The sequence below is a fragment of the Artemia franciscana genome, chromosome 12 (assembly GCF_032884065.1).
Source record: "Artemia franciscana chromosome 12, ASM3288406v1, whole genome shotgun sequence".
NCBI classification, from domain to species: Eukaryota; Metazoa; Arthropoda; class Branchiopoda; order Anostraca; family Artemiidae; genus Artemia; species Artemia franciscana.
In genome coordinates, this window is record NC_088874.1 from 23,308,954 (window position 1) to 23,322,852 (window position 13,899).

General features: G+C 33.2%; 2 protein-coding genes across 13 annotated transcripts in view; both read left to right on the forward strand.

Moving 5' to 3' along the window:
* Positions 1 to 13,899, forward strand: part of LOC136033883 (uncharacterized) — a 611,411-nt gene that overhangs the window by 234,382 nt on the left and 363,130 nt on the right. The window lies entirely within an intron of this gene.
* Positions 1 to 13,899, forward strand: part of LOC136033878 (cilia- and flagella-associated protein 251-like) — a 29,404-nt gene that overhangs the window by 11,114 nt on the left and 4,391 nt on the right. Inside the window, exons 3-4 of the mRNA XM_065714852.1 lie at positions 165 to 311; positions 5,521 to 5,689. Of these exons, the coding sequence (XP_065570924.1) occupies positions 165 to 311; positions 5,521 to 5,689 (316 nt within the window). The remainder of the gene's footprint in view (positions 1 to 164; positions 312 to 5,520; positions 5,690 to 13,899) is intronic.

Below are 13,899 nucleotides of genomic sequence, written 5' to 3' on the forward strand. Positions count from 1 at the left end.
TGTCTTAAAACCAGAGTGCTTAAATGTCTGTAGTCTATATTAATTATGTATTTGCGTATCTTTGCCAGTTTTCTGACATATATTGAAGATTGATAGTAGGGCAGTCTGTTACTATTCTTAAATTGCTCTTGTGGTGTTGATAATGGTAAGTGTTTAATTTGTAGGGTATGAAGAGGAAATCGAGAAACTAAAAAAAGAAGTACAGCGACGCCGTGATTGGCAAGCAAAAACCGCGGAATTGTACCGAGAGAAAACAGAAGTATTTACCCTCGAAGAACATGTAACCGAGGAGGAATTTCAAAGGTCGAAAGGTAAGAGTGTTAGTTTAAGACGCCAAAGAGAAGAAACTATCCAAGAAAGATTTGGGCCAACTGATTCTAGGATTGTTGCAACTCCTTGACGTACCGTGAAAGGCTGTAGCTTATCCTTTTAAAATTCTTGCCAACGATGGTGTATTTTGGGGCATTTGATCCCTCCATTGGGTTTCTAAAGCACCTTCATTTTCCACAGAGGTTTTATATACGTACAAAAATCATGAGAAAGGGTATTTGTTTTTGTCAAACGTAAAAGAAAAAAAAACTAACTTACTTAAAATCCAACCTATCCTTCCAGTAGAAAAATATTATAGGTGTCTGGGAAAAGTGTGTATTTTTTAAGTGTACAAATAAAACCATACATACAAACAGCATTGACTGTTGACGAGCGGGGAAGGAAATAGATTTGTAACTATTTTTTTAGCATTGACATTCCACCAAACCTTTTTATAACAGAGAAAAGAGTTTTTTGATGCTTATAAGATAATTCGTATTGTTTGAAGGATTGATCCATATTGGGATTTTAAGCTATTTATTTATTTATTTAGTAATGTATATGAAATTAAGCATAGTGCTCACCATATAAAATAAGAACGCTTAGGACAGGGTTGTATCTAGGTACCCCTCATCTGAATTTTTTCAAATTTATGTTCGTGAGTAATTCTAATTAGAAAACAAATTAAGGAGCTATATTCTGAATGAGGTCGAACAAAGGATTTATAAGGTGTTATGAAGTTACAAATACTGAACTTCTTAAACATATTTTCAGAGACAAAAGGCTAAATTTGGTATTCCTCACACCCTGAGAAACATTTTTGTCAAACTTCAAGCAGGAATGAAAACATATACTCAAATCATGGACTATCTCCTTTGAAAAAATCATACAAAGAATTTTTTTTTACCAAAAAATATAGACATATACATCAAGAACGTATGCAAAAAATAGAGTAAAAACAATCAGGTAATTAAACATGTCTACTGTGAAGTGAAACATATTTTGGATGGGTACACAAATATAGAATTATAGTCAAACCATTTTGTGAGGATATTAAGGTCATTTTGTAAAAACAATTGAGTCATAAACATTTGGCTAAAGGAAGTACACTCACATCGTCAGCAATTTTTTTTTTTACATAACAATTTTCAATTCAAGAAAACAGGTTATTAACGAAAGAAATAATATGGGGCATAGGGAACTACCCTGAGGAGCCCCACTGGCAACACCAACTGAGAGAGAGGTATATCCACTAACCATAACTTGCTGAGTTCTACCAGATAAGTAATTTGCAGTAAATGAAACAGTTTTGGGGTTTATACTAGAAATTGGGAAATGGGTCCTTTCATTATCAAAATCCGTACAATGAAAGGGTCAGATCAGAAAAGCACTGAAAATTCGAAGCAACCTCAAGAAGTTGTGACCTGGGCTTACTAAAACCTTATTAAGCTCCAAAGCTTTTGATCCCCAAAATACCTTTGAATGTGAGCTACAATTGGTTGTTCCATAACAGTACAAGATGTTCGTATAATTCAAGTTGGCGATAAGATTAGATAATATTTATTTTCAAAAGACTATCACAAGCTCTATAGAGCCGAATTCGCCTTATATGTCAGTAAAAGCTAAAAAAAAAACAAAAAAAAAAAAAAATTCAAATCAGGTCATTAAGACAAACACTTAAAATTTAAAAGAAATTAAAAAAGTAAATTCATCAAAGATAAAGGGCAAATCAGCAAACTTAACAATTAAAGTAGAAAAACATTGCAGTAAATCAAAAATAAAAACGGCATTAGAGGAAAAGGGGAATTTGGCAAGTACATAATCACGAATTATTATTAAGGTGTTAAAATTTATTTTAAACCGATAAGTATTAAAATTTGATCTGGACTCTTTCTTGTAGAGACTCTTCACTTGAGCCCTTTCCCATCCTGAGAGATATCAGCCAGAAATAAAAGAAAAATAAATAATGCAAATGTTTCACATATTTCAGGAACTGTTTTTGAACATCATATTAGAAATTCCATAATTACATAGGAATTTTGAAGAATCTAGGTTTCTTCAAATGCTATAAACTTCAGATATCGAGGAGATTCTTATTTTTTTCAGCCTTTAGTTGTTTATGCCTCATTCATTCCTTGTCATGTACCGTAAATTGGGATAATGATTTATGATATATCAGGATTGAATGAGATCATTAGTAAAACTAAACTTGAGTGGTTGAGGGACCCGTAGCAAAACATCAAGATTTTTAATGGGGAAAATCGCATATGTAATAGTTTATAATTTTAAATAACATGAACTTGGTATGATTATCAAATGAGAATGGGACAATATTGCAAGAATTTTTTTTTTGCCCTGTTTTTAAGTCTGCTTTCCCAAACTATTCTAGCTGCTAAGGGTTTGCCTTTCAACAAATCCTGAACAAAGTCCTGAACGATAACTTTTCTAATTTAATGCTTTAGAAGCCACAGGCTTGTGACTGTGACTAAAAAGAACCTACTATGCGTCTCTATTTGGTAAAGGCATATATTAGCAGAATATTCAGATAGCCAAGAAACAAACTTATCTCTATAATCAGAATTTCATCCTGAATCCACGTACGACTTCGCTTTGGTTGCAAATGTAATTTTAAGCCATTTACAGACCACCAAAGATTATATAATTACTCTTAGTTTAGATACAGCTCATGTAACTGTGTTAGCGTAAATCTTGTCAAAATTGGTTTACCCATAAATTGAATTGATGACAACAAAATCGAGAATCAATAATTGCATGAGAAATATACAATATTTAAGGTTAGGTTCTATAAAATATATAATAAGGTTAGAAAGGTTTGATTAAAATTGAATTTGCAGCATAAATCAATGTCATATTTCAATTCAGAATGAAATTCTGATTACAGAGGTAAGCTTAAGAAAAAAAGATATCATCTTTGAGGGTCACTAAAGGGCTTAAAGTTAAATTTGCAGTATAAATCAATGTCATATTTCAATTCAGAATGAAATCTTGATTATATAGGTAGGCCTAAGAAAAAAAGATATCATCTTTGAGGGTCACTAAAGGGCCGAAAATTAAATTTGCAACATAAATCAATGTCAAATTTCAATTCAGAATGAAATCCTGATTATAGAGGTAGGCCTAAGAGAAAAAGATATCCTCTTTGAGGGTCACTAAAGGGCTGAAAATTAAATTTGCAACATAAATCAATGTTATATTTTGATTCAGGATGAGATTCTGATAATAGAGGTAAGTTTGTTTCTTGGCTATCTGAATTTTCTGTTAATATATACCTTCGCCCTTTTTTTCTCCATATACCAGTTTTTTTTTAAATATTATTTCTTGCTCTGTTTCTATTACACCTCTAAAGAACTACTCTAAGCCTGTAATCATGGCAAACACTGAAACATATAGCTCCCAAGGAAATTAGTTCTGCCAATGTTTAATAAATTATTCTGTCGTTAATTTAATGAACAGAAAAAAATTAATAAAAATGGTAAACTTGTTATTATGAAATAACAATTAATAAAATTTAAAAAAGGATAAAATTAATAATTGAAACAAAAATATGAAAATTTAATAAAGAATTGGTAAAGCAGTTAATAATTCAAAAAAATGGTTTGATAATATTTTAGAATAACTTTACCATGGGTGCATTACAGTATCTTCTTGTCATGAAAGGTGATGAATTATTTATTATTACCTTCATCCTAAGGCAAGTAATAACTGATGGTTCAACCTCTTACGTGCTCATAGTAAGAAAAAGGCTAATTTAATTCTTCCTGTTCCTGTAAGATGAAGAAATGAGCTAATTTGTTTACTATCCCGTGTTTTGGAACGCGAATAATAATAAGTAATTAATAATCATTAATGATTATTGTTTCCTGGAACACATCCTTCTGGAAAGTGTCTTGCTATGTGGTGTAACGGGTGAAAAATTGAACCAAAGAGCGTGAAACGGATAAGAGAGGAAATTAAAAATTTTTTCCCAGAAAGAGAGGAGAAAGATAGAGAAAAAAACAAGCAGCTTAAAGCTATTAAAAATAGCATTAGCTGCAGCCGTTTTATTTATCATTTAAACTTTTGCTTTTCACTTATTTGGAAACAAGTGAACCCCACTATACGTAAATGAGCCCGCCTCCCTCACTCAAAATTGAATTGCAGATTAGATCAGGCATTGAGTTGAAAGTCATAAAAAATAAATAAACAAATAAATAATTGGAAGACTCAACAGAAGGACTTCTTCTCAAATAAGAATGTAAAGAACATATAAGTAAAGTGAAGCACTTCTAGCAATGATATAACAATGCATTTTAGAATTTTAAAATAGTTTTCAGAATTTAATAGTATTATGTAATGGTATTATGTTAGAGCCACAACTTTATGTTATCATTAAAAGTAGCTTAGTTTAGTTGGGAGTACAAAACTCTCAAGGTTGAGTGAAGAATTTTCTTGTAAAATTCTAGATGAGTGACCTTCCTTCTCCAAATTTAAAATAAATTTTTATGAATTCTTCATTATATGCTGTGATAAATCAATATTCATCTATGAAAGTGTAGAACTCTTTCCTTGGTATAAATTCTTTCCATGCCTTTTTATGACGGAAACAATATAGACTGATAACAAAAGTGAACGGAAGGGGTTTACGTCTAGAAAATATGTAGATTTTTGTATTTGATTATTTTCGATATTACTTGGAACTATATAATATAAAATCTACATTTATAATACAGACGTAAAAGTAATTTGCTTCCAGTTACGATAGTTATAATGAATTATACAAGTTATAATGAACAATAATTTAAATGCATAGAAAGCTTGCAGGAAAAATAATCTAAGGTACAGGTTTAATCCTCGGTAGTTAGTTTCCTTGAGCTAATTTATGCTGGTATAATGGACACTACCAAACAAGGAGAAATAGGACATCATACCAGAAAATCTTGAATAAAACATGAATGTCTTATTAACTAGATGGTCACTAATACATGCGGGGCAGATTGTACAAAACCTAGGAGCATTTTTAAATTATTTAACTCTACTCTTTAAATTTCCTATTAAGATGCTTTGGAAATATGTTTCCATGACAACATCCTGTTTAAACTGGGAAACACATCTTGTCTTAACTTCGTTATGGTCGTAAAAATATCTGGCTTTTATTATCTTTTGAGTTTTATCTGATCCCAGTCAGTGTTTTTTTTTTTTTTCATCCCTTAGAAGAAAGAAGGAAGCGAATGGAAGAAGCTAAGAGAGCTAGACCTAAGGAAGAACCTTTAGACCATGCTTCATGTATGGCTAGACTGGAGGAGCTCGAACGACTTGAAGAAGAAGAGAACGAAACTGATAAGGAGTATTCTGGAGACGACGGTGAAAATTTGCTGGTTATGTAAGTGCCCCTGTTTCCCCTCTGGAGTTCCCCTGTTGGCTCAGTAGAAAGTTATAAATAAACTTGCGTACAAAGATTCAAAGCTTCCGCTTTATTGCTGATAAACAGTAATATCTAGCAGAAGAAAGCGTTGGTAATCAGAGATAATTTGAACTAGTAAGATCATCGATTTCTCTTTATCCCATTGGCTTTAAAAATATGGGACTATCTAGCAAGATCTCATTGTCTTTGTCAGGAAATAGTCATTTCCTTCAATCCTGATGACATTAAAAATCTTCTACTATCTAGCGATTCTATTTCTTTTTGCCAATCTGTCAAATTAGAAGCTACATTTTCAAAGTAGTTGTCAAGGACAAGTTTTCCTTGGTATTCATTTGAGATATTTCAAATTTCGCAATTTTCTAACGACAATTGACGATGAGAAATTGTCATGCAAGTCAGATAGGAACTTCTTGTAAGGGTGCCAAGAGGGAGGCTTTGAATAGATTGGAATGCAGGATCAATTCCTGTTGGAACGTGCGTAGCTGTGTTGGCCTCAGCCGACTTGATGACTCAGTGACTCAGGCCTGACATGAGATGTCAGGCTTCAGTGACTTGTTAATAGTAGTAGTATTAGTATTGTTGGATTAGCAATTATGTATGTTTTAGCTTATTGCGGTAACTTATTAAATATGCGTAATTAGTGTGCTCTATTTTACACCGTTTGAACACCAAAGGGACAAATTGTCGCATAAAAACACTGTAAGCAAATAATTAATTGAAGTAAGTTTCAATAACCACTTTTGAACACAATTTAATTATTTCTGTTGCCCATTGAACGCCTAAAATCACAGAAATCAATTGTATTAGGCCTATTGAAAGCGGGTTAGGTTGCAGAGCGGCTTGTTTCTTGACATAAATTTGTTCATGTTTGTAATCATATTATTTTGAATGGTCCTTATTTTTAAAATGATCATAAGATGCTACTTCTTATTCTTCTCATGAACTGTAAAGACCATCAAAAACACGGTAGGCTGATGTAAAACCATGGGCGTACGGGGGGAGGGCAGCTGCCTCCTCCACCCCTAGAACTTCAAATTTACACTAAATATGGTTTAAAACAATGGTTGAAAAAGCAGTTAAAAAGGTAGATGGCTAAAAAGTAGTCGATAAAAGCTAGATGGTTGAAAAAACTGGAAATAAACAGAAATGTCAAAATATCGGTTCCGGTATTGATATCGTACCGGGGCACGTGCAAAATTTGCTTTTACTTACGCTCCAAAAATCGCTGCTTTGCACGCAGAATTGTGCAATTTTAACAGTTTTGGAACTAACCTTTGTGGCAACCCTGTACACATTACTACCTTGTGTTATATCAACTAAATTTGATGAAAAGAAGCAGCCTAAGTGTCTAGCAAGTTTGACAGTGTTTTCTACTCAATGGGTATCCAAAAATTATTTCAGAAGTGTAAGCAAGGCTCCCCCCCCCCCTAGACAAGAAGCTACGTACTCCCATTGTGTGAAACCCATATTCGAAAATTACAGTAGTTGACATTACCTTTTATTGTTTCGTGCAACTGTTCCATGCGTGGTTATTTTCAGCAAAAGCGTAATTTAATTATCATGTATAATCATCTCATAGATTTAAATGAGGGAAGGGGAATCAATTGGGCATAGCTACCAATCCTTGTAACCTTGGTCTGATCCACTTGGGCCCAACAGAAATTGAGATTGTTCGAAATAAAGATTTTAGCACAGGTTTTATCCTATAAGTTCTAATGCAATGTAAAAAAAAATATATACCTTAAACATGTGAAGGGAATCCCATACCCTCGTCACTAATTTTTCTTTAACTTCTGATTCCTTCTGAAAGCTTTTTTTTTACCATTAAAAAGGTTTCTGTGTTGAGAATTCATCGTGTCCAGTGTTTCACTTTTTTATCTTCTTCTTCTTATTTTATTCAGACACTCTAAAGATCATCAATCCCCTGACCATCCCCTGAAGTTAGTAGGCTAGATGGGATAATCTAATTTGTTTTTCTGCATCTAGGTTTGTTTAATATCCTTCGAAATGTTTTCCAAAATAGACTATGTCCCCTTTATTCACCTGTAGAAATAGGTTAAAATCTTGATTCCTAATGTAAAAATTGTATCTGTAGTATCTTGGATGCCTAAAAAAAAAACAAAAAAAAACTGTTATTTACATTACACAAAGCTGGTGGTTTGACTAATCAAAAAAGTAGAAGCGCATTTTTCTCCCGCTTGTGATCGTCTTGTAACGTAATGCCTTTTGAAATACTGCAGGCAACCTAACTCTTACTCTTTAAACAGAGCTCTAGCTAAGATAAGTTGGTGTTAATTAAATCAACAAAAACTTATTCAAACTACTGTAGATGAAATCACTATTTTCTGTTTCGTGCAAATGTGTCATACATAATTATTTTCAGCAAAAGTGTAATTTAATTATTATGTATACTCATCACCAATTTTCATTGTCAACAAAACTTTTCTGAACTTTCCAAAAGCCGTTGACGTACGCTCTAAATTTATTTTGGTAACCATTTATACCTTTAAGACTATAAAGATTACCGTAATTGAGTGTCAAGTAAAAACATTTAATCTAGTTGAACTAACCCTAATGGAGAGTGTCTTTCAATTGTGGCAATACTGATCCTCGTGTATGGCAAGAAAAATTGGGAAAAGCCAATAATCGTAAAACAGTAAGAATGTACTATTTTTTTATATCACGTTTACATCTGTATTCGTATTGTGTATGTAATTTGTATGTATTTGACATAAAAAAAAGTTTTTTAACATTAGAAACTGCTCTAGTACCATAGACATGAGTTATTTGCTTCCTAAACCCAGTTTTGTAAAAAGAATTGAAAACAGCTCACTATTATTAAAATTTAAATTGGTTTCTGTTTTTTATTAACGCATCATACTTGAATGATGTATGCCAAATTCGGTTGTTGGGCTCTCGTGATTATTGAATATTCAATTTTGCGAAGTTTTTTGGTTATGTTAAAGGTCATGTAGAATACATCTTTTCTCCATGACTACATCCATTTTTCCTAGTTATTGAAATTCAATTTTTCTTGGCTTTGTTGAAAGTGTTGGATCCCGCATGTTTCTGCTGGCTGATTTTAAATATCAGCTTTATTTAAAATCGAATCTTGTCATATATATATATATATCGTTTTTAGTGCAGTTTCTGGGTGATAATTTCCTCCTGCTTAATAAAGCTCTGGAGAATTCATCCTGTTATCCTGCTCAGCTGAACGAGTCTGCAAGGAAAAATTTCCGTAAAAATATCAAATACAGTTTATTCATTTTGTATGACCAGTTTCGACTGTGCGGCTTATTAATAAAACTTCCAATAAAAATAACACCAGCAATTTCAGAGTTACGTGTCGGTTGTTAAAAACTTAAATCTATGTCTTATAAAACAACTTAAAAAATACAAAATTGTGTCCTTTTTATTGTGAACTTTGCACTGACTTGACTGTCTCTACTAAAAAACTACTTATTTGCCCATTCATTAGCTTATGAGATAAATTAAAATTAGCTAAAGTTGATATTTTTGCTTGGTCAATGTATGCCTTCAAAATTTTTTCAACCAAATGAAGGATTCTACTATTAATAGTAGGGCTCTCAACCTCAATAGATTTTCTTTTTTAATCCTTCGATTTTCAGGTTCAAGGTACTTAATCCCATTCCTTTGACCAACATCATAAGTCGACGAATGTGCAGTTTCTGTAGCATTAATATATTCGTGTCTCGGATAGTAGAGCCAATGATATCGGTGGTGAGATATATGAGAGGTTGCAAGACCAATATATTTACCGCATTTTATTTTGAAGTTTCCTTTGTTTCGTATGGTATAAAACAGAAATGTTTAATTTGGGTATACAATGTTTTTATCTTATGAAGTTTTGATGACTGAGTTACGATTCCTTGGTGAATCTTTTGTACATAAAAGAAAACTATTTTCATAATTTCAGAATTTACTCTTTTATAAAGTTCAGGCGAATGAATTATTAATGAATTTTTTTCAATCGATATAGCGAAAATTGTTTTCTTTCTAATTTCTACATCCACCTTTCTTTGCAGATATTCGTAACTCTTATTGCTTTTATTAGACGCTTTAAATATAAGCATTTTTTTGTGTGTTTAATTGCAATAATCGTGGATGCAGGATTGTAAAAAAGATGGACAAATCGCTACCCAGAACACAAGTTTTGTGTTTTTGGCACAGGGTTAATGCTTAGGACGGAAACTCTTAATTTTTTCTTACGTATTTCATAGTTTCAGCCTGAAAATACCAAGAACAGCAAAATATGAACATTTTTTTCCGTCTGAACCCATTTTAGGTCTATTCAAATCTGAATAAAAGAGATTATCTAATATTTTTCTCTTGGTTGCTTACAGATTACGAAATTTTTAAGGTAGTAAAACCTTTTCGTTAGTATTGGGAAGTTGAACTCTGAAAATATATAACCAAATCTAATTAGTTGGATTTGACGACACCTTTTTGTTCGCAAAACTCAAATATTAACAATTTGTTGGTTCCAAAGACAACTCTACCTTCAAAAGTAAGGTGCACCTTCTTAACTCGCTTGTGCTTTCGTGCCGAAAGCACGAAAACTTTCGAAAACACGGCCTTGTGTTTTCGGCTCTTTTTTCTCTCGCAGTTCTTTTTTTCAATTTGACGCCCCCTACCACCAAAAATTTATTAACGTTGATGTCCTTTTCATCAAAAATCGATCTTTCATGTTAAAAAACTTGGCTTCCATTTTGTTTTACTATACTTAGTTTCAAAAACGAGCTTAAAACGAGCAAAACTTAACAGGAGTAGGGCTGATAACCCCAATGCCCTCTTAAGACCAGAACAGAATTTGCACTATCGTGAAAAAAAAATGCCTGTGGATTGTCAGTTTAATTGACATATACTGATGTTCGTTCCTTTGGGTTTTGATGATTCTTTTGAAAGTAAGAAACGTAAAAAAATTTAAATCGTATTTTGTTTTCAGTAAATCGTAAATTATGTTCTGGTTTTGAGAAGGTCAGTAAAGCGCAAATTATGTTCTGTTCTTGAGAAGGCATGGGGGTAATCAGTCCTACTCATATTAATTTTTGCTCGTTCTGAGTTTGACTCCGCTATTTCTTGTCATTTTCTGTTCGTTTTGAATTTCATTTATTTACTGATATTGATTTGTGGTAGTTTACGCTTTGAAGATTATTTGACTTTATTTCTGCTTATTCATGGCTTAACGGAGCTCTTTCCTTTTCTTTGGAAAATTTGTTTTTCAGAAAACTTTTTTAAAGGTTAATTTCTGTTTGTTTTTTATTAACATAGTCTTTTTCATGGAAATTTTTTTTACATCTTTTCCGTTTTTCTATAAGAATCCATAGCATGGGTTGATATTTGTATCTTGGAGAAACTTTTTTTTTTTATTTTATTTTATAGCTTTTGAAGTTGACCTGACAAGTAAAATCATTCCCAAAAGTTTCTACCTATGCTCTTTGACAAACTGGATACACTTTTTTGTTTATTTAAATTGTAAGAGCAGAAGTAGTAATAAGAGTATCCCCAAAAGTTTCAACTTAATGCCCCCAGTCGTTCTCGATATATTGCTTAGGTGTCTTATTGGTAACCATACACTTATACTCTTCTGATTTATTTATACTGTAAGAGCAGAAGTAATAAAGGTAGTATTTAACACAATGCCTTTTGATTTATTTTTAAAGCAAGCTTTATTTTTAAAGCATTATGGGTCAACTGCACAATTATTTTTTTTTTGGGGGGGGGGGGGTGTCATGCCTAATATCCCTAAAGACATAGCTTCTAAACCGTTCTACAATGCTGAGCAAAATGGTTGTCCCAAATTTTTATTGGGTGCGTTTGGAAAATGAATGGGCTTGAGAGAAAGGCTACTCGCTCCTTTAGTCTGTTCTAACTCTTAAAAAGGGCACCAGAACTTTTAATTTTGAATTGAATTAGCTTCTTTAAAAGTTTCAGAGGTATTTCTTGCTATTACAGAGTGATGCTTTCTGTGATATTGCTTATATTCCTCTTTGAAAACCTGCGTGCATACAGTTTTTTCGTTTAATTGAAACTTCTAAAAATTCCCTATAAGTTTCACTTTGTGAAAGTATACAAATAGTGCCTTCTGGCTAGTTCGAAGTCCCCCAAAACTTACTCTTAAAGGTCTAAATTAATAATATAAGTTGCTCTTTAGATATTGCTTTGCTACCTTTTTGAGAGTCCACAGGCTCATAGATTGTTTTAATATAGTTCGACATCCGCCTAACTATTCCTTAAAAGCTTCACCTTTATGCCCTTAACTTGTGCAGCAGTAATAGTTGAAGCAGTGTTAGTAGCAGTACGTACGTAGCACCTTTGGTTTCTTCAACATCTCCTTCAACACACGCTGAAAGTTTCAGCTCAATACATACCATCAACCGCTCCTTAAGTATTTCTGATGCGTCCGGCTCACAAACTGTGTGGGCATAGTGTGTTTCGAATTGGTTTCATACAGTTTCTATATATCCCAAATTGTCCGCCTTAATATCCTCAGTTTTAATAGCAGTAGCAGTAAAATTAATTGTAGTAGTCTAGGCTTTAGTGGCAGTAGTAGTAATAGTAACAGTAGTGGTAGCATGATTACAAGCAGTAGCATCCATCTCATCAAGTACTGAAAGTTTCAACTTTATACAATTAGCCATCGCTATGATATTCCTGATATGTCCTTTTGATAACCTGTATATTCATATACTTCTTGAAATTTACATTTCAGTGCTCTTAGCCCTACAAGTAGTTGCAATAGAAGTTGTAGTAATAGTTGTAGTAAGTGTAGCAGTAACAGTAGTATTAGCAGTAGTGTGCACATATTGACTTTTGGTGAGATGTTCTTCACCTAATTCCTCTGAAAGTTCCAACTTAGTACCCAAATCAATTCTTGAGATGCTCTATTTTGACAATCTGGATGCATATAACGTCTTTGGATTTAGCTAAAATTTCTCCTTAATACTGTAAATAGAGTAATGTGGTAATAGTAGAGGTGGTAGTTGTAGTAGTATTGAAAGCATGCAAATATTGCCTTTTTGATCATCTCCCTTATTATTTCCCTATTTTTCCAAATTAATATACTCAGTTATTCCTGTGTTGCACCCTTTTGACAATCTGTATACATATACTGTATTTTGATTTAGTTCAATATTCCCCTCAAAATGTCTCATTTAAATACCCTTCGTCTTCTCGGAAAGTGAGGTTCAAACATGCATACCTTTCTCAGTAACCTATACTAGATGTAAACAATGATCAAATTGCATAACCTACAGCCCTCGTCCTGAGGACTGTGGTGAGGTTGACATTCCCAAAGACATAATTACTGGACCTTCAACAAAGCTGAACAAAATAGCACGCTTAAAATTTCGATTGTATATTTTTTGGGGGGTGATGGGCTCGGGGGAGGGGGTTGATTGCCCTTCATTCGCTTTTGACTTTTAAAAAGGGCATTAAAACTTCCAACTTTCAGTGAAATGAATTCCATCCAATCCAAAGTTTATAGGACTACCCGTCCCATAATAACCTTAAATGCCCCGGGTATAACTTACCACCCTTGCTGATTCCTCTGGAAGATTTTTTCCACCCTAAAGTTATTGCTATATGATTGTTGGACTATTAAATAGTAAAAATAGTAACAAAATGGCTATCTCACAGTTTCAATTGAATGCGTTTTGGGAAAAGAGGATGCTAGGGAGGGGGGCTGGCTGCTCTCCATCATGTTTGACTCTTAAAAAGAAACTAGAACTATACATTTCAAATCAAATGAGCCTTTTCTAATGTTCAACGATCACCCCTTCCAGAAAAAGCCTATATGCCTCCGAGGCATAACTTAAAACCCTTACCCTCAGACTCTTAAGGATTGTATCCGCCTTAATGGCTTATTATATGACCTTTTGGACTATTTTTGAACAAATTGTTATCTTAAAATTTTAATTGGACGTGTTTTTGTAAGTTGTGGGCGTGGGAGGGGGGCTAGTTGCCTTTCAGTCACTTTCGACTATTAAAGAGGGTACTAGCCCTTTCAATTCCAATCGAGTTAGCTCTTTTTATAGTTTCTACGAAAACTCCTCCGATACGAAGCGTCCTGGTCTAACCCCGCCCCCCCTAAAAAAATAATACATGGTGCCCACTTCGCTCTATACTTAGGTACCACTATTGTG